Below are 20,027 nucleotides of genomic sequence, written 5' to 3' on the forward strand. Positions count from 1 at the left end.
TCAGCTTCTTGATGCTTGGGATCACACTTTGTTGACCTCACTGTTACAGGTACTTCATTACACCATTATCTTTATCTTGATTTATTTTTAAAAGACAAAGTCTATTTATTACATAGCCCTGGCTATCTTGGAACTCCCTATGTAGACCAGGGTGGCCTTGAACTCACAGAGATCAACCTGCCTCTGTCTTCTGAGTGCTGGGATTAAAGACAGCACCATCATGCTGGGCCATAAATCTTTATTATTTAATTGCACAATTTACTTCACAAGAAATAATTTAATCCCCTCCGAATACTGAGTAGACTAGTGAACTACAAGCTTTGTTGCTTGCTCATTTAAAATGTTTTCTATATTGTATGAAGATACTATACAAATAGAACCCTTAAATAGGTGGTTGGGGCAGGCTAATTAGAGTTTGTATGTAGTTTAGTCTCTAGAATATGCCATATAAATTAATATGCTTTAGAAATTTTTTACTTTGAACTATGGAAATAGGTATGAAGAATAAACCAAAAATGATATAAGGACCCACCACCCAGAGTTAAGATGTATTTGCAGATTATTTTATTGTTTCATAATATTTAAGAATTATTTTATATGCATGTGTGTGTGACAGAGTGTACATGTGTACCACATGTGTGCAGGTGCCTTCAGAGGACAGAAGAGGGAAGCTGAAGAGGGTTGTGAGCCACTTGACAAGGATGCTGGGGTCCAAACCTGGATCCTCTGCACAATCAACAACTGCTTTTAACTGCTGAGCCATCTCTTCAGCCCCCATAGTATCCACTGTATGTATACTTATGGATATTTTTAATATATGCACAGACATTTTTTACTTAAAAATATTTTTGAGACAATACTGTTGCCTATGTTGGTCTTGAATTCCATTGAGTAGCTGGGACTACTGTTCAAAACACCACACCTGCCTCTAATGGAAACATAAAAGCAGGATTTGTTTTTGGTGGTGCCGGGGATTCAGTGCTTCTTTGAGGCAGGTAGGCAGGTGCTTTCCTACTACGCCTGGAATAAGACAGCTTTAATGTAAACGTCTTAAAACCTTACAAAAAGCAGTTAACCGGTAGTAGCATATAGAGGTTTCATTAAATTAGCATAAAGAGAAGTGGGATGTGCATTTGTTTTTGCAAATGTTAAGCACCTAATGTTTGTTAGGCACTGTTTACATATTTGTAAAATAAATATGACCTTGAGAAGTACATATTCTTTCAGCAAATAAGGGCACTAAACAATAAAAATAAGAATTAAAAATTATGATTGGAAGCAATGAGTATTTAAGAAGCAGGAGATTAAAGGGGTCCATCACGGTAGATATGTAAAGTGACTGTAAAGACTTGCCAGGGTGAGGCTAGCATCCAAAAACAAGGTCAAGAGCATAGCTGGGGGAACACTGTAAAGCAGCAGGTTTTAGGGCTGGGGCAGGGGCCAGCCACTTAGAACACTCTTAGTGGCTCACTAAGTGGGTTCTCAGCACCCACATCCTGTGGCTGGTACCTCCCTGTAACTCTAGCTGCATGGGAATCTGATGCCTTTGGCCTCTGGACACCTGCACTCATGTGCACCTCTCCCCACATACATGTAATTAAAGTTCATTTTAAAGAAGAAACAGGTTGTAACAGTGACAATGATATAACTTGATCAGGAGTGTGGCAGTCTGCCATCATTAACACAGTATGAAAGAGTTCGTGTGATATTGTTGTTTCCCATCTAAGGACTGCACAAACAGTAAAGAATGAGGCATGAAGGTGGGGTTACAAGTGAGCTCATTAGTCCATTTTTCAGTCAGTTGATATTAGTGCTTATAGGGAAGTAGTGCCCTAAAATAGGGAAGCTGAGTGAGAGTACAATCTACTTTCTCCTATGTTCTATTTTAAAGGTTGCATAGAGGGAAAACCTTCATGTCAGATCCTTAATACAGAACTTAGCATAAAATTAAGTTTTCTTTCAATGTCATAGTGGTAGCATTGACATTTGGGTGAAAAGTCATAAAAATAAAACATTCTGAATTAGGAGATGGATACTTTGAAGTACACTGTGTATATTTTGATAACCCAGAAAACCAGAATTTTCTACTATGTTTCCCTAGTGCTCAAGATTTCAGTGTCCATGAAAACGTTTCATTGTCAATTGTTCCTTTCGAGTTTTCTGTGTGGCTCATTGCTGGGATTGACAACCTGCGATACAGCTGACAATAGTGGCATTGAGAGAACTATGAAGTCTGTTTTTGTTAGCATCTCTGCCCCTACATTTTTGTCTTGTCGACTTTGACCTATACATTGTCTTTTGATTTGTAAGAAAGTTATGAACAATCACATGGAATACACTTTTAAATCTGGATCAAGAAAGTGTTTTCCAAATATGTGTTGGACTCATAACTTATATTGTTATTTAATATAAAAAATTTTAAAAAGTGTTCAAGGACTAAACATAGAAGTAATATAAGAAAGAAATCAGGGAAAAGGTTTGCATTACTGGATTTCTTACATAGGACACTGAAAGCACAGATAAGAAAATAAAACGTAGGTGCATTGGAGTCCATGAAAATTAAAAGTGCTTGTACATTAAATGACTTTTCTACTTTCTTTCTTTCTTTCTGGTTTTATTTTTTTCTTAAATTTTTTATTATTTAAATGCATTTTATAATCAAACATTAATAANACTGAGTATTTTAAGAATCAAATAATACATAAAAATTGTTCAACTTTTATATTCATTTCCTTTCATACCCTAAAAATATCATTAATGAATATTTAACTATCTATAACTGAGGATCCTATATCTAATGTTGAATACTAAATTGTTTCAAAACATACAAAATATTCTTTGGGAGTTAAGCATAGTAAAACAGCATCAAATATTAAAAATGAATCATTAAGAAATATATTCAAAAGCCATTATATGATACCACCTGACATAGTGAGAGAGTATTTAAAACACATTATATATCTGTGTACATCGTGTAACAATCAGTTTGCTTAAAAAAGATTATCAGTGTTTCTAGGAGAGAAATTATTTTATCAGTAAGTATATTTTTAAATTTTCAAAATAGCAAAAACTCTTTGAAAATAAACATTAAGAAAATGCTAATTTCAAGCACAGTGAGAAAAATCAGTAATATTTTCATGATGTTTGTAGAACATGATTTTAATATTTTCAACTGTTAATATTCAACAAACAGAATAATTATTTTGTTATATTTTGTTGTTCTGTCACCCTTTTCATTTCTGATTTTATTAATTTGGATACTGTCTCTGGGTCCTCTGGTTGGTGTGGCTAAAGGTTTATCTATCTTGTTGATTTTTCTCAAAGAACCAGCTCCTGGTTTTGCTGATTCTTTGTATAGTTAATTTTGTTTCTATTTGGTTGATTTCAGACCTGGTTTGATTACTTCCTGCTTTCTACTCCTTTTGGGTGTATTTGCTGCTTTTTGTTTTAGAGCTTTCAGGTGTGCCGTCAAACTGCTAGTGTAAGCTCTCTTCAGTTTCCTTTTGGAGGCGCTTGGAGCTATGAGTTTTCCTCTTACCACTGCTTTCATTGTGTCCCATAAGTTTTGGTATGATGTGTCTTCATTTTCATTAAATTCTAAAAAGCCTTTAATTTTTTTCTTTATTTCTTCCTTGATCACATTATCATTGAGCAGAGCATTGTTCAGTTTCCATTTGTGTGTGTATTTTCTGTTGTTTTTGTTGGTATTTAAGACCACCCTTAGTCTGTGGTGGTCTGATAAGGTGCATGGAATTATTTCAAACTTCTTGTATCTGTTAAGGCCTGTTTTGTGGCCAATTATATGGTCAATTTTGGAGAAGATACCGTGAGGTGCTGAGAAGAAGGTATATACTTTTGCTTTAGGATGAAATGTTCTATAAATATCTGTTAGATCCACTTGGTTCATAACTTCTGTTAGTTTCACTGTTTAGTTTCTCTGTTTCATTCCTGTTTCCATGATCTGTCCATTGCTGTGAGTAGGGTGCTGAAGTCTCCTACTATTATTGTGTAGGGTGCGATGTGTGCTTTGAGCTTTAGTAAAGTTTCTTTTATAAATGTGGGTGCACTTGCATTTGGAGCACAGATGTTCAGAATTGAGAGTTCATCTTGGTAGATTTTCCTTTTGACCAGTATGAAGTGTCCTTCCTTATCTTTTTGATAACTTTTTGTTGTAAATTGATTTTATTCGATATTAGAATGGCTACTCCAGCTTGTTTCTTGGGACTATTTGCTTGGAAAATTGTTTTCCAACCTTTTATTCTGAGGTAGTGTCTGCCTTTGTCCCTGAGGTGTGTTTCCTGTATACAGCAAAATGCTGGGTCCTGTTTATGTAACCAGTCTGTTAGTCTGTGTCTTTTGGGGGGAATTGAGTCCATTGATGTTAAGGGAAATTAAGGAAAAGTGACTCTTGCTTCTTGTTATTTTTGTTGTTAGAGGTGGAATCATGTTTGTGTGGCTATCTTCTTTAGGTTTGTTGAAAGATTACTTTCTTGCTTTTTCTAGGGTGTAGTTTCCCTCCATGTATTGGTGTTTTCCATTTGTTATCCTTTCTAGGGCTGGATTTATGGAAAGATATTGTGTAAATTTGGTTTTGTCATGGAATATCTTGGTTTCTCCATCTATGGCCATTGAGAGTTTTGCTGGGTATAGTAGCCTGGGCTGGCATTTGTGTTCTCTTAGGGTCTGTATGAGACTTGCCCAGTATCTTCTAGCTTTCATAGTCTCTGGTGAGAAGTCTGGTGTAATTCTGATAGGCTTGCCTTTATATGTTACTTGACCTTTTTCCCTTGCTGCTTTTAATATTCTTTCTTTGTTTAATGCATTTGGTGTTTTGAGTATTATGTGACAGGAGGAATTTCTTTTCTGGTCCAGCCTATTTGTATGCTTCTTGTATGTTCATGGGCATCTCTTTCTTTAGGTTAGGGAAGTTTTCTTCTAATAGTTTTGTTGAAGATATTTACTGGCCCTTTAAGTGGGGAATCTTCCCTCTCTTCTATACCTATTATCCTTAGGTTTGGTCTTCTCATTGTGTGCTGGATTTCCTGGATGTTTGGGGTTAGGAGGTTTTGTCTTTTTTTCTTTTCTTTTCTTTTTTTTTCTTTTCTTTTTTTTCTTTTTTTTTCCTTTTTTTAGATATTTTCTTCGTTTACATTTCAAATGCTATCCCAAAGGTCCCCTATACCCTCCCCCGCCCTGCACCCCTACCCACTCACTCCCACTTCTTGGCTCTGGTGTTCCCCTGTACTGGGGCATATAAAGTTTGCTAGACCAAGGGGCCTCTTTTCCTAATGATGGCCGACTAGGCCATCTTCTGCTACATATGCAGCTAGAGGCACGAGCTCTGGGGGTACTGGTTAGTTCATATTGTTGTTCCTCCTATAGGGTTGCAGACCCCTTCAGCTCTTGGGTACTTTCTCTAGCTCCTACATTGGGGGGCTCTGTGTTCTATCTTATAGATGACTGTGAGCATCCACTTCTGTATTTGCCAGGCATTGGCAAAGCCTCAGAGGAGACAGCTATATCAGGGTCCTTTCAGCAAAATCTTGCTGGCGTATGCAGTAGTGTCTGTGTTTGGTGGCTGATTATGGGATGGACCCCCGGGTGCAGTCTCTGGATGGTCCATCCTTTCATCTTAGCTCCAAACTTTGTCTCTGCAACTCCTTCCATTGATATTTTATTCCCTATTCTAGGGAACTTTTTGCATTTTTTTTTGACTGCTGTGTCAATGTTTCCTATGGTATCTTCTGCACCTGAGATTCTCTCTTTTATTTCCTGTATTCTGTTGGTGATGCTTGCATCTATGACTCCTGATCTCTTTCCTAGGTTTTCTAACTCCACAGTTGTCTCCTTTTGTGATTTCTTTATTGTTTCTATTTCCAATTTTAGATCTTGGATGATTTTGTTCATTTCCTTCACCTCTTTGATTGTGTTTTCCTGAAATTCTTTAAGGGAGTTTTGTGTTTCCTCTTTAAGGGCTTCTAGTTGTTTACCTGTGTTCTCCTGTATTTCTTTAAGGGAGTTGTTTATGATCTTCTTAAAGTCCTCTATCAGCATCATGAGAAGTGATTTTAGATCCAAATTTTGCTTTTCCAGTGTGATGGTCTATCCAGGACTTGCTATGGTGGGAGAATTGGGTTCTGATGATGCCACATAACCATGGTTTCTGTTGCTTATGTTCTTGTGCTTGCCTCCTGCCATCTGATTATCTCTAGTGCTACCTACCCTTGATATATCTGACTGGGGCCTGTCCTTCCTGTGATCCTGGTTGTGTCAGAACCCCTCAGAGTTCAGCTGCCTCTATGATCCTGTGATACTGAGATCCTGGGAGTGTCAAAGCTTCTCAGAGTCAAGCTGATTCTGGGACCCTGAGATCCTGGTGTGACCAAGCCCTTGGGATCCTGGGAACCTCGGATCCTGTGGGTCCTGGGCATGTTAGAGCACCTGGGAGTGGATCTTCCTCTGGGTGTTGTGGGACTGGCTGCAGAGTTTGCACCCACGGTCTGCTCAGGGCACCGGCTCAGACCAGAAGGAACCTGTGCCACTGGTTGTGGGAAGTTCCTGGGTACCTGGGTCCCATTGATCCCAGTTACTCCTGGTGTTGGGGCAGATGTTGTATCCTCTTCACCTCTGATCCCATGATCCTGGGAGTGTTAGAGTGCTTGGGAGTGGAGCTTCCTCTGGGTGTTGTGGGACTGGCTCTGATCAACTTTTCTACTTCTTATGTAGTGAAAACAAAATGCACCACATGGGAGGAAACATATTTTTCAGTCATATCCAAGGCAAGGTTTAATATTCAAAGTGTGTCTGCACCCCTATAGCTCAACAACAACAAAACAGTTTGATTAAAAGTGAGATGAGTGGATATTTTTCCAGAGAAGATGATCAGATAGATACGAAGTACAAGAAGTGGTGTCATTATTTCTAATTAGTAGAGAATACAAATTAGAACCCAAGTTCTGTGCTCTTTGTGGTGGCTGTGTTAAAAGTAGCAAGTAACAGGTATTGATAATAATGGGGGAGACATAGGAACCCTTGTGCATTACTGGTGGGACTCATGTGTTTCAGTGTGTGAGAAAAAATGGTTCAATACTCAAAAAAATCAGAGGTAACTTCTGATCCTGAAGTTCTACTGCTGACATGTCCCCAGTAGAGTCGAGAGACTGAACGCAGAAAGAAAACACTGTGACCTCAGCACATGATTGCATTGCTTTAGTAGCATGCACAGCAAAGGGCAGCCTCCCTCCCATGGGAGTGGAGGGGTCTGCAGAGAGAAACAGCTGGCTGGGACCCTTTGCAGGGGCGGGGAGGGACTTTGAAATGAGGGGCCCGATGCAGCTGTGGGAGCTCTGTGCTACTCTGTGGTCTGTCCTTTCTGGAATTGTTTGCTTCAGGAAGGACAGACGATGATGGGAGACATGCTGTCTCAGCAAACATTCTGTCTGGGCTGACCAGTAACTGTCGAACAAAGCCAGCTGTAATCTTCATAGGAATTCTTATTTTATAACCAAGGGAGTCTATCATACCCCACCTCCCAAAAAACTGGAAGAAGGAGCACAAATGAATGTTTTTTGACAAGTCAAGAAGTGGAAGCAATTTAATATTTATTGATGGATGAGTACGTAAATACATGTAGCTTGTATAAGCCACAGGATACCATTCAGGCAGACAAGCAAGCAGATTTGAGGCTTCTACAGCACAGAGCAATGTTTAGGGCATGCTAGTGAACTGAGCCGCTCACAAAAGACATGCTGAACAATTCCACTTATGTGCTACCCTAAACTAAGACAAGAAGTAGAATAAAGTGTAGCTAAGGGCTGCAGGTTTCATTTTGTTAGGATAAAAAGGTTCTAGAAAGCATAGTGGTGATTGCTGCTTGACAGTAAAAATATAGTTAGTTACTAAAGTCTGTTTAAGATGATAAGTTTAATATATTGCATACCACATCAAAATGAGACTTGATGGCCTTCTGGGAGATCTCTGTATCACCCACCAGTGAGTTCACTATAGATGTTCTTTCACTGAGACTCTTCACTTTTTTGTTTTGTCAAGTAGACAGTTAAAGCTAACCATCATAGCTACACTGTCCTTGATGCCTCTGAACTGTCTTTTTATTGTTGGTTTGATGAAAATGTGTTGTAGTCAGTATTTCTCATTATTTTTAAATATTTTATTCTCTTTATTTAAAATTAAAGTTTTTTTCGAGATGACATCTTGATATATATATATATATATATATATATACATATATGTGTGTGTATCTATCTATCTATCTATCTATATATCATCCTTGAGATATATCTTGATCTTGTAGCAATCTTCCTGCCTTTGACTCCTTAGTGCTGGATTATAGCCATGAGCATTATGCTCGGATGATTTCTTTATTTTTAACAATCTTGTGCTGCTTCCTCATTCTGTCACCTTGTACTGCATTTGTTTAATTTTCTACTAAATTTTATAGAAATTACAGCTTTTAAAGAAGACATGTACCTTGTCATGTCTTCTAACACAACTATCTATCTATCTCTCACATTTCATCTAATTCCCATAAGGTTTTGAAGCCTGGCAAACACAGAAGTAGATGCTCACAGTCAGCTATTGGATGGAACACAGGGCCCCCAATGGAGAAGCTAGAGAAAGACCCAAGGAGCTGAAGGGGTCTGAACCCCTATAGGTGGAACAACAATTTGAACTAACTAGTACCCCCTGGAGCTCGTGTCTCTAGCTGCGTATGTAGCAGAAGATGGCCTAGTTGGCCATCATTGGGAAGAGAGGCCCCTTGGTCTTGCAAACTTTATATGCCTCAGTACAGGGGAATGCCAGGGCCAAGAAGTGGGAGTGGGTGGGTAGGGGAGTGGGGGTGGGGGAGGGTATAGGGGACCTTTGGGATAGCATTTGAAATGTAAATGAAGTAAATACCTAATAAAAATTTGGAGGAAAAAAAAAAAGAAAGAAGACTGTAGATTAGAATCAAGATTTTTTTGCAAGGATATTTCCTAGGTAAGATATAGTATAAACTGGACAGAAATTATGAGAATTGGAAAACTGTATTGTACCAGGAAGCCGATTTCAGATAAAATCACTATTAATGTTTATTAGAATTCTTTCAAAGAAGGGTGAAGGTTAGTTTGTGATTACAAATGATACTGAGGACTCAAAAGCTGGCTCAGTGTTTCCGAGCCCTGCATGTGCTTCCAGAGGGGTTTTTGTCCCTATGCCTGTTTATGTGCTGAATTATAGCTACGGATTTGCATATGTTGAACAAACCTTTATGGCATATATCATTTTAACGTGCCCTTGAATTTGATTTGTTAGATTTTTCCATGTATGGGTGTATGTGTTGTGTGTATGGTTTGTTATGTGTATGGGTGTGTTTGTGAGTTTCCGTGTATGGGTGTATATGCTATGTGTATGGGTGTATGTGTTGTGTGTATGGGTTGTTGTCGCGTCCGCTGTTGACCAGCAAGAACAACACGACCACCAGTCCTTCTAACAGCAGTTTATTCAGTCCTGTTTCTTCTTGTTTATATCCCCCCCCCCCCACATACCTGCGCAGCTCTCAAGATGTTTGTGGTTTATATGAGGAAGTCAGGTACAAGTCATAGGACTTAGCTGCAGTCCCTGGCGCCTTTGGGACTGCCGCCACACCCGCTCCCCACAGGTTGTTATGTGTATGGGTGTAGTGTTGTTTGTGAGTTTCCTGTGGAGTCTAGAGATTGACATTTACGTCTTCTTCTATTGCTGGCTGCCTTACTTATTTGCTTTTGTGCGGCAGGTGTTCATTGATTGGCTAGTCAGGCTGACAAGTGAGCCCTAGAATCTGCCTGTCTCCCCTTCCCTCACTGTTGGAGTTTCAGATATGTACTACCGCATGGGCATTATGTCGGTGGCATTATACTCCACTCTATAGGAGTGTACATACTGGAAGCACAGTATACCAATGTAAGCATATATGGTTATGGAGAACTCTCCTATGATCCAGATGGTGAAGCTTTCATCCTCAGCACAGACTAGACTTGGATTAGAACCAGCCAGGTCCGATGTGGAAAATCTTGGTGTTTGAAAGGAACAGTTTCCATTAACAGTCCCTGATTAGTCTCCAGGTTTCCTTGAAGATCATGATCAGTCTTAAGAAATATATAGCACAGGCGAGCAAACACTTTTTTTTTTTTAATGTCAAGTTATTTTATTTTTTCTTCCTATAAGACTGGGGTAGGGACTGTGGGTGTAAGGTGGGTGTTGAGGTTCAGGCTGGTCTCCAATTCTTAGCTTAAACCATCCTTTCACATGAGCTTTCTAAGAAGCTGGGGCTACAGACTTGTATCATTGTACCTTGCTTATAAAAGGTTTTTATAGCAAATGTAGAGTCATTTCACATAAACGCTTTTCTCCAGTGAAGAATTGTATTTACCTGGATGTTGCTTAGTAACATGATTGGTAATTTGCATTTATCTTTACACAGTAGGTTAAGTGCTAGGAAGAGCCATCAAAGAATTTAAGCCTGTTAATGGTTCCTTTTAGAAGGCTTCCTGGTTAAGCAAAGCTAATTTAAACTAAAATGTAAAAACGTTTGTGCTTTCTCAAGAATGTGTTAATCATGAAAGTCTTGGTGTTACCACGATGAAACACCATGACCCAAAACAACTTGGGAAGGATAGGTTTTTTGTTTTTGTTTTTTGGCTTATACTTACACATCACCATTCATCATTAGAGGAAGTCATGGTGGGAACTCAAACAGGGCAGGATCCTGGAGTCAGGAGCTGCTGCAGAGGCCATGGAGGGAGCTGCATCCTGGCCTGCTTTCTTATAGACCCCAGGACCGCAGCCCAGGAATGGCATTACCCATGATGTGCTGAGCCCTCTCACATTAATCACTAATTTAAAAAATTGCCTAGAGGCTTGCCCACTGCCCAATCTCGTGATCTTAGGGAGGCATTATCTCAGTTGAGGTTCCCTCTTCTTAGACGACATTACCTGTGCCAAAGTGCTAAAACTAGGAAGGACAATGAACCTTCTTTATGTGCTTACACATACACAAAGTTAAAACTTGCATCAGATTCATAGATTTTTCTCCAAATTCTTTTTTTTCAATGAAACAACCTCTCAGCACTTATTGTCACCTGGTAATAACATAAGAGTCATCAAAATAAGGTGAAGGCAATTACTGTTTCAGAACTACCCTCTCGGTATTGCCTTCTTAGCTCATTGGTCATTTCTACTTTGAAACACTATCCCTGTTCAGCTTGGTTCAAGCTAGTTGTCATGGCTTTGTTTTAGGAGTCCCTTCTGCATCATCTAACTTGAGGTTCATGTGCTCATCAGTGGCAGCAGTCTGCCCGCATACTCCCTTGTTCGCACAGCCACAGCTGTGTCTGAGATGTGGTTTGCAAACGTCTCAAGAGGAGGCTGATAGGCTGTACCCTTCCCTTCTGGACCCTTGGCCCTGGACATTGCACACCATGGTGGAACTCAGGCCATAGGAATGTGCATGCCACCTCAGAAAACAACTTGTGGAGATCCAAGTTCTTTTTTAGAAGGTAGAATATTTCTTAATGCCTGAATAACACACCAGATATTTTACCTTAAAACCTAATTTCAGCCAAGTTATACATTTACATTTTTATTGTAGCAAAATCAGTCTAAAGCTTACTTCAAACATACAGTAAAGTGATTTTAATATATTTATAAAATTATGCAACTAACGTCAAAATGTAGTTTAGAACATTCTCTTATCTTTCCTTTTCCTGTGAGCAGTCACTCTATGTCCTCACCTGTCCCTCTTTTGTTCACTGACCCTTCATGTCAGCTACCAGTCAACTTTAACACGTTGTCATTGCTGATACTAACAGCTTTGTAAAATGGTGTTTCAAAAACTATTTACAGGTGTTTTGCTTTCAGTGTGTGAGTTAGATTGAGACTTTCAGTCTGTATCATTCTCCACCAAGAACACTCACTACCATACCCTCAATATCATTAAAGGCGATTCTTTATAACTTGGTGGTATTTAATCAAACAGTTCATTATAAAATCTCTTGTCTTTGTAAACTTTATTCTCATTTATTCATGAAAATGTATACTATACAATTGATTGAGTCTTGCCAACAAAAATCTTACTGTGTAATGATAGATTGGATAGTAACTTAGAGATCTGAGTGATTTGGGAGAATCAGATACTCAGCTGTGTTTTTTTCTTATTTTTACAATGAAGGAGATGGCTTATGAAGGGAAAGATAACAGAGGACTGGGGGTTTGCCTTAACTTCACTTGGGTCCAAGAGTGCAAGGGACAGAAGGGATTATTTCTAGATATAGGTAGGGAAAATAAAGTTATAAAATAAAATTAATATAAAATTATAGGAGATAAAGGCAAAAATTAAGTGTCCCTTACCAAAAGAACTTGGGATAGGAAGTGTTTCAATGCTTTTAAAGTATTTCTGTACACGGTTGCATGTTCGTAATCCAAAAAAAAAATCACAAATCTGAAATGCTACAAAACCTGAATTTTTTTTTTTTTATTTCTAGATCAGAGACAGTCAACAAGATTTGTTTTTTTATTTCTTTAATTAAGTATAACATACAAAAGTGTCTTCCACTATTAACCCCACCACTTGGGAGGCAGAGGTACAAGGATCACTGTGCATTCAAGGCCAGCCTGATCTACAAACTAAGTTGTATAGGTCAGTTATTGTTGTGAGACCCTGCCTCAAAAAAGGGTGGAAAAAAGGGAAGAAAAGCACATATGTGGGCATGGGGGCACACAGACAGGTAGTCTTTATGAGTTCAAAGGCAGCCTGGCTGCCGGGTCTACATAGGAAATCTAGGCTAGCCAGGGCCACACAATGAGGCCTCCCTCAAATTACATGAATTTATATTTAACAAACATATGTGAACTTTTTTTTAAAAAGATTTATTTATTTATTTATTTATTATATGTAAGTACACTGTCGTTGTCTTCAGACACTCCAGAAGAGGGTGTCAGATCATTATGGATAGTTGTGAGCCACCATGTGGTTGCTGGGATTTGAACTCCAGACCTTCGGAAGAGCTAAGAGCTGTCGGGTGCTCTTACCCACTGAGCCATCTCACCAGCCCCATATGTGAACTTTTATATGGAACTAAAGATGAGATTTCTAGAAGTGTGAGAAAAAAAATCAATTTTAAAAAAGCAAGGTTTTCTGTTTTCTTAGAATTTACCATATTTTGATTGTAATTTTGTTTCTTCAAAAATTGAATTGATAAACAAGTTGTGATGTAACCATGCACTGTGAGAAAACATTTGTTCTGTGCTTAAAATGAGGAACATAGAACCGCTGTGAATGTGCTAAAAACTAACCTTTATCCCCTGCACTGTCAGAGTGAACATACTTGTGTGCTTGCTTGCCAGGCAGAGGCTCTCCCTCTGAACTGCATCTCTAGTCCTGTGTGGACTCAGTGTCCTAGTCTCTGAAAGGTCTGCTGATTTGAAATACCTTTTTTGTTTTGTTTTACAATTTTTTTTTTTTTTTTGAGACAAGGTCTCTCTTTCTCTCTGTGTAACTCTTGTCTTATAGCTCACTATGTAGACCTTAGCTGGTTTTGAAGTCACAGGGATTAGCTTGTCTCTGTCTCCTGAGTACTAGGATTAAAGGCATGCACTACAATGCCTGGCTTTCAAATATGTCTTAATTTTAGTATTAGCACATCTGTCATTTTAAAAGGTTATTTTTGTATGTTACGAATCAATGTGAGAAATGACTTATTCTTGGAGAGAAAGCCCCCAACCTTTACAATTCTTTTTTCCTCGTCTCCTAGGTGATTCCTTTACAAGATGCTGCTCTCCATTGGGATGCTCATGCTGTCCGCCACACAGGTCTACACCATCTTGACTGTGCAGCTCTTTGCATTCCTAAACCTGCTGCCTGTAGAAGCAGACATTTTAGCAGTGAGTACAGTGTAATGTATTCAGGTCTGAAAACATCCCCTAAAGCTGTAAAGAAAAAAAAGCCACGAATGTGTGTTCTTATTATTTTAATAATTAAATACTTTATTTATTTACATCCCAAATGTTTCCCTCTCTACTGGTCCTCCCTTGCAGGGTTCTTCCTCTCATTCCTCTTTCTCTTCACCTCTGAGATGGTGCCTCCCCTCTCCCCGCAAGCTCCCATAACCTCTCATCCTGGGGCATCAAGTCTCTACATGATGTCATCTTATAATGTATTTATAACCATGCCAAACCACACAGTTTTACTTGAAAATTGGGTATGTCTTATTCTCTTTTGATTGCTTAATATCAGTATATACTTCATGTGCATTAAATATCTGATAATGGCGGATTTTTGAGAAATCCTGCAAATTTCATTTTTTTAAATCAGACCCTTAAAACTTGGAGAAAATAAAATGGAACTTTTTTTTTTTTAAATAATGCATCGGAGTTTTTTTTTTTTTAATTAGTTATTCTATTTATTTACATTTCAAATGTTTTCCCCCTTCTAGGTTTCCCCTCTGCAAACCCCTTAAACCATCCCCTTCCCCCCTGCTTCTATGAATTGAGGCATTGAGCCTCTACAGGACCAAAGGCCTCCCATCCCACTGATGCCAGATGAGGCAGCCCTCTGATACATATGCAGTTGGAGCCATGGGACCCTCCATGTGTGCTCTTTGGTTGGTGGTTTAGTAATGGAACTCTTTTGCTGGAAACTATACATCTGGAAAGTTCCTTGCTAGGGAGTTATCTGTACCTGGAGAACAGTAGATGTGTAATGTTTATTTGTGTTTGATAATACATGAAGTTAGAATCAAATTTAAATGGTTTATATAAATTATATTTATTCTTACTATTTTAACTGACGCTCCTTTTCTATTTTGTGATAAGCTGCAGTAGTAAATATGAATTATAGAAATGATAATTTATATGACATAGTAAACTCTTAAATGTAATATATAAGTTGATTTTAACTCAATTCTTTTAAATTTTATGTTTAGTATAATTTTGAAAATGCATCTCAGACATTTGAGGACCTTCCAGCAAGATTTGGTTATAGACTACCAGCTGAAGGCTTAAAGGTGAGGAGATTTAATAAGGTGTTTTTAATGGTCATTTAGTAAATGAAAACATTTCTTAGTACTTATTCTCATAAAACCTGAAGTGTAGTCATTTGAGAAGGTGAAGTTACTCACTGTGGGCATGGTGATGCATTCCTGTAATCTTAGCACTCAGGAGGATAGCAGCAAGACTGTGCATTTGTGGCAGGCTTGAGATTAGACTGGGCTTGGGTGAGACCCTAGCTTTAAAAAGTAGGAAGAAAGGTGGGCGTGGTGGTGCACGCCTTTAATCCCAGCACTCGGGAGGCAGAGGCAGGCGAATTTCTGAGTTCGAGGCCAGCCTGGTCTACAAAGTGAGTTCCAGGACAGCCAGGGCTATACAGAGAAACCCTGTCTCAAAAAACCAAAAAAAAAAAAAAAAAGCTAAGTAGGAAATGCAGCTATTGGGTCCCCAAACCACATCAGAATACTCTTGAAGTTTTAGCTCAGAATATTCCTTTTTTAAAATTAGATATTTATTTATTTACATTTCAATTGTTATCCCCTTCCTCATTTCCCCCCTGCAAACCTCCTATCCCATCCTTCCTCTCCAGCTCAGAATATTCTGCTGCTGCAGCTACTTAAGGGATATTATTCATTAAACTGCACATGTGGTCATTTCCAAGTATAGTACCTGGTTTTTTGTTGACTGACAGCCTGTAGGCCATATAAATATTTTTTAGTGGATATTTTCTTTATTTACATTTCAAATGTTATCCCCTTTCCCGGTTTCCCTCCCTCTCAGAAACACCCTATCACATCCTCCCTGCTTCTATGAGGGTGCTCCTCCACCCACCCACCCACTTCCACCTCCCCGCCATATAAATATTAACCACATATTTTGGTGAAATTCTTACCAGGTAGGAAAGGTAGAGAATATTGTATAATATTTTTGTTGCTACTTTTTATCTGCTTTGAGAAGTTGATACTTATCATGGAGGGAGAGGTTTCAGAACATTTGTGGTGCCGGGAATGGCAGACACCTACCACACTAATTACCATGCAGTTTGATTTTCCTACTTCCCCAATGTCTTATAGAAATTTCCACAGCAGCACCTATAAAACTAGTTTGTCTCTTGAGTGCTACATAATATTTTATGTTATAAGTGATCATAGCTATTTCCTATTATAAGGTATTCTGGTTTCTTTTCCTCTTTTTCTTTAGTTATTACAGTGACATGTCTATATAAATGGCTAAATATATAAATATAACCTGCTGAATCTGTTCAGTGTCACCTGTATGTGTATGATTTCAGGGCTGACACGTGGTATTGCATAACCAATTCCTGGGACAACTCTTTCTCCTGTTCTATTATCCTGTAGTTCTTTGCCTAGTGTGAGGCCTGTTGAGACAGACATGCCCACTTCTATGCTAGCATGACTATGGTGTTGTACTTCAGGTTTTGATTAGGTAGCCATATTGTTGAGGTATCATGGTTGAAGCATCTCTCTCATTTCTAGTAGGCACAATCTCACAGCAGGTTTCTTGGCCCTCAGTACTACAATCCTTCTGCCTGGGTTTCTATTGTTTGAAGCAGAACGGTGAACCAGATCCTGCTACACTGTCAGGTTGGGAAGTAGATGTTAACTTAGCAATAATATATGCTAATTATCAAATCCTTTAACGATAAATTACCCCAAATTTCACACTTGAAGGAATTACAATGAGTGTCTTTGGAACTATGTGTTAACATTGTATAAACTGTTCTTTCCTTTTTTTTTTCATATCACAGTGAACTTAAAGTATATTGGTTTAGAAACTTTTATTAATAAGATTTTATGTTCTTAAAATATTATAAAACAAATTCATTTCTAATTCTTTTAAATTTTTTCATAAATGTTTTTTATTATTTTTTGCTTATTTTATGTGTATAGGAATTTTGCCTGCATGTATGTCTGTGCCACTCTGTGTGCCTTGGTGTCCAAGGAGATCAGAAGAGGGAATGAAATTCACTGTAATTGGAATTAGAGTTGTGAGCTGCCATCTAAGTGCTGGGAACTAAACATAGGTCCTCTGGAAGAGCAGTCAGTGCTCTTGACCTCCCATCTATGTCCCTAGCCCCAGAAATAGCATTTTAATAATATAAAGTTGGCTAACTTATAGTGATTAGTTTTAGCATCTCAATGTATTCTTTGAAAAATTTTAGATCATTGATAGACTTTAAAGATATCTTACCAATTTTTATTAAAATATAATGAGTTAGTAAGCTCTATAATCAAAATAAGTTGCTGGGGAGAATTGTGGTAGAGAGTACTAGGGTAGATGTAAACTTGAGACACTACAACTATAGTAATGAGTTTTTGGGAGATTCTTTTAATCTTTTGATCCAGTAAGATTTAATCGTTAATTACTATATACCCTCTGATGTTTAGAAAGTATGAATGTCAGGCTTATAGGTAGGCCTATGGTTTGGAATATTTAGTATATTTTACCCTTTGTTCTAAGAGAAGAGAACATTGTTTAGTAGCAACATTTGTCTCAAATGTATTGAAACAATTGTGATGGGTTTGCTGGAGACTTAATTCAATTTTCTAATGATGGGTTAATGTTTAGAACAGTATAAAAGGTGGTAGTTTTTGTCTGTTCTATTTTGTCATAGCATTCAGATCAGTTGACCCTAGTCTGGTTTTTGTCTGCTAACAGTGACCATATCATACAGTATTTGTTTTCTGTAACTACCTTCACTGTTAGAATTACTGCATTCTACTGGTTGTGCCATTGTTTGGACTTCATTGTATTTGCATTTGTTTATTATTTTAAAATATTTACTTTTGTTTTATGTTTATCAGTGTTGTTTTTGCATGGATGTATATACACTCATGACCTGAGCTTGGTCTCTCAGATCCATAGAGTGGAAGGACAGAACCAACTCTCAGAAGCTGTCATTTGACCTCCAAACATGTGCCAAATTATGTATGTTCATGTGACATTGACTTCTTCATCCTTCCACCTACACCTCTCAAATGCTGGGATTGCAGATGTTTACTCAGCTGCATGCTCAGCTTATGCTCAGCTTCCCTGCCGCCTCCTTCCTTCCTCCTCCTCTCTTTGTGTTACTCTGTCTCTGTGTCTCTGTGTCTGTCTGTCTACCTGTCTGTCTCTCTCTGGGCAAGGGTCTCCTTGTTTAGCCTAGGCTGGCCTCCAGTGTTGTATGTACTCCAGGCTTGCCTCAGACTCATATGGATCCTCTTGCCTCAGCCTCTCAAGTGTGGGAATTGATTACAGACTTGTAATACCATGCATAGCTTAATATGATATTTATGTTCAGGTTTTTTGACTCTTTCAGTTAAAAACTGGTAGCTTAAGCTATGTTAGAAATGTCTGGTTAGTTTTTAGTAATGTATACTACCCTGTGACCCAACTTTTGAGAGTCTGTGACTCTACTTCTATAAATATATTTTTTATATATACATACATGTGATCATTGAAAAACTTGACTATGTTTATCTTATTTTATTTTTTGCCTTTTGGATTTTAAACTCTTCTTTTATTAAATTTACTTTTCACTTACATAATACATCTTGACTGCAGTCTCTCCCCCACCCCAATTTACTCCTCCTAGACACTGCCCTCAAGCTCCCCTCTCTCCCACATCCACTCCTTCACAGTTTTCCTTCAGAAAAGAGTAGGCCTCCCAGGGATACCAAGAAAACATGGCATAACAAGTTACAATAAAACTAGACACAAACCATATCAAGGCTGGGCAAGGTGACTCAGTAGGAGAAAAAAGGTCCTAAGAGCAGAGACAAGAAAGAGTCAGGGACAGCCCCACTCCCACTGTTAGGAATCCTACAGAAATATCAAGCTAACAACCATAACCCATATGCAGAGGACCTAGTGCAGATCTGTGCAAGCACAGTGCTTCCCAGGTCAGTCTGTGAGCCCCAATGGGCCCCGCTTAGTTGATTCTGTAGGCTATGTTCTCATGATGTCCAAGACCACTCTGGCCCCTACAGTTCTTCCTCCCACTCTTTCGTGGGGTTCTCTGAGCTTAGCTAAAAGTACGCAAATATTCACCAATAATGGAATAAGTTGTGATATATGTCACATTTGAATACTAACTAGAAATAACAATATATATGTTTAGCAGTAGGGTGAATCTCAAAAGTATTGTTCAGAAAATAGTCTACAAAAGCATTTCTATTCTGTATGCTTTTGTTTGTGTCAAACATAAAATTAGGTAAAAACAAATATAAGCTGTTGGAAGTCTATAGGGTGTCATTCCCTAATAGGAACACTGACTTGTAGGGAGCATCTGAAGTGCTGTTAATGTTTAATTTTCTGATACAGTATGGGTAATTCAACACGCTGAAAGACATTTATACATTTTGTTTTATGAATATCATAATCCTAAAAGCTTTTATCACTGTGAATGTACCGTAACTGTGTTGTATTATGCATTTAATTGTATGTTTGATGGTCTTGAGACTTCAGTTATCACGCACTCTTGTTTTCCGCACCCTCATTTACTCATCAGAAGATTAAAATAACAAAGAGAAAATGGGCATCGGGTCCCTCAGTTTTGTAGTTCCTTGGGCTTCCTTCATGTTAAGGTGCTTTGTAAAGCACTCCTTTTAGAAGCCAGTTGTGAGAAGATCCTCAGAGCAGAGGAAGCAGTTATTTTAGTGAGGAGAGATTGGACTGGAGAGTGATACCAAGCATGGGTTCTGGCTGAAGGTAACATCTTCTGGGCCACTCTTATTTCAGGGGCCAGAGAGTTCTGCCAAGTTGGAAGATGACTCTGCTTTCTGATAGGCTTTGTTCATGAAACAGGCTAGTGTGCACTTAATTTTAAGTGACTCATATTTGAGGCTAGTAATAGAAAGCTATTTTAGCAAGTTATGCTCTTTAGTATATTCCATAGGAATGATAATAATTTAGGACACGTCAATCAACTTAAGCAAAAAGATTATTTTAAGGACTTTTAGTGTACATGCTTTTTTTTTTTTTTTTTTTTTTTTCGTATATCA

General features: G+C 38.3%; 1 protein-coding gene across 2 annotated transcripts in view; it reads left to right on the forward strand.

The window, feature by feature from the left end:
• The window catches only part of Rnf13 (ring finger protein 13), an 87,336-nt gene that overhangs the window by 10,179 nt on the left and 57,130 nt on the right, over window positions 1–20,027 (forward strand). The window contains exons 2-4 of one of the 2 annotated variants that reach the window (XM_029473720.1): window positions 645–788; window positions 13,788–13,917; window positions 14,958–15,038. In XM_029473720.1, the coding sequence (XP_029329580.1) occupies window positions 13,804–13,917; window positions 14,958–15,038 (195 nt within the window). In that variant the 5' untranslated portion in view covers window positions 645–788; window positions 13,788–13,803. The remainder of the gene's footprint in view (window positions 1–644; window positions 789–13,787; window positions 13,918–14,957; window positions 15,039–20,027) is intronic. The other variant, XM_021154153.2, reaches the window with a different exon arrangement.

Source organism: Mus caroli, assembly GCF_900094665.2.
Source record: "Mus caroli chromosome 3 unlocalized genomic scaffold, CAROLI_EIJ_v1.1 3_unlocalized, whole genome shotgun sequence".
In the NCBI taxonomy this organism is placed as follows: Eukaryota; Metazoa; Chordata; class Mammalia; order Rodentia; family Muridae; genus Mus; species Mus caroli.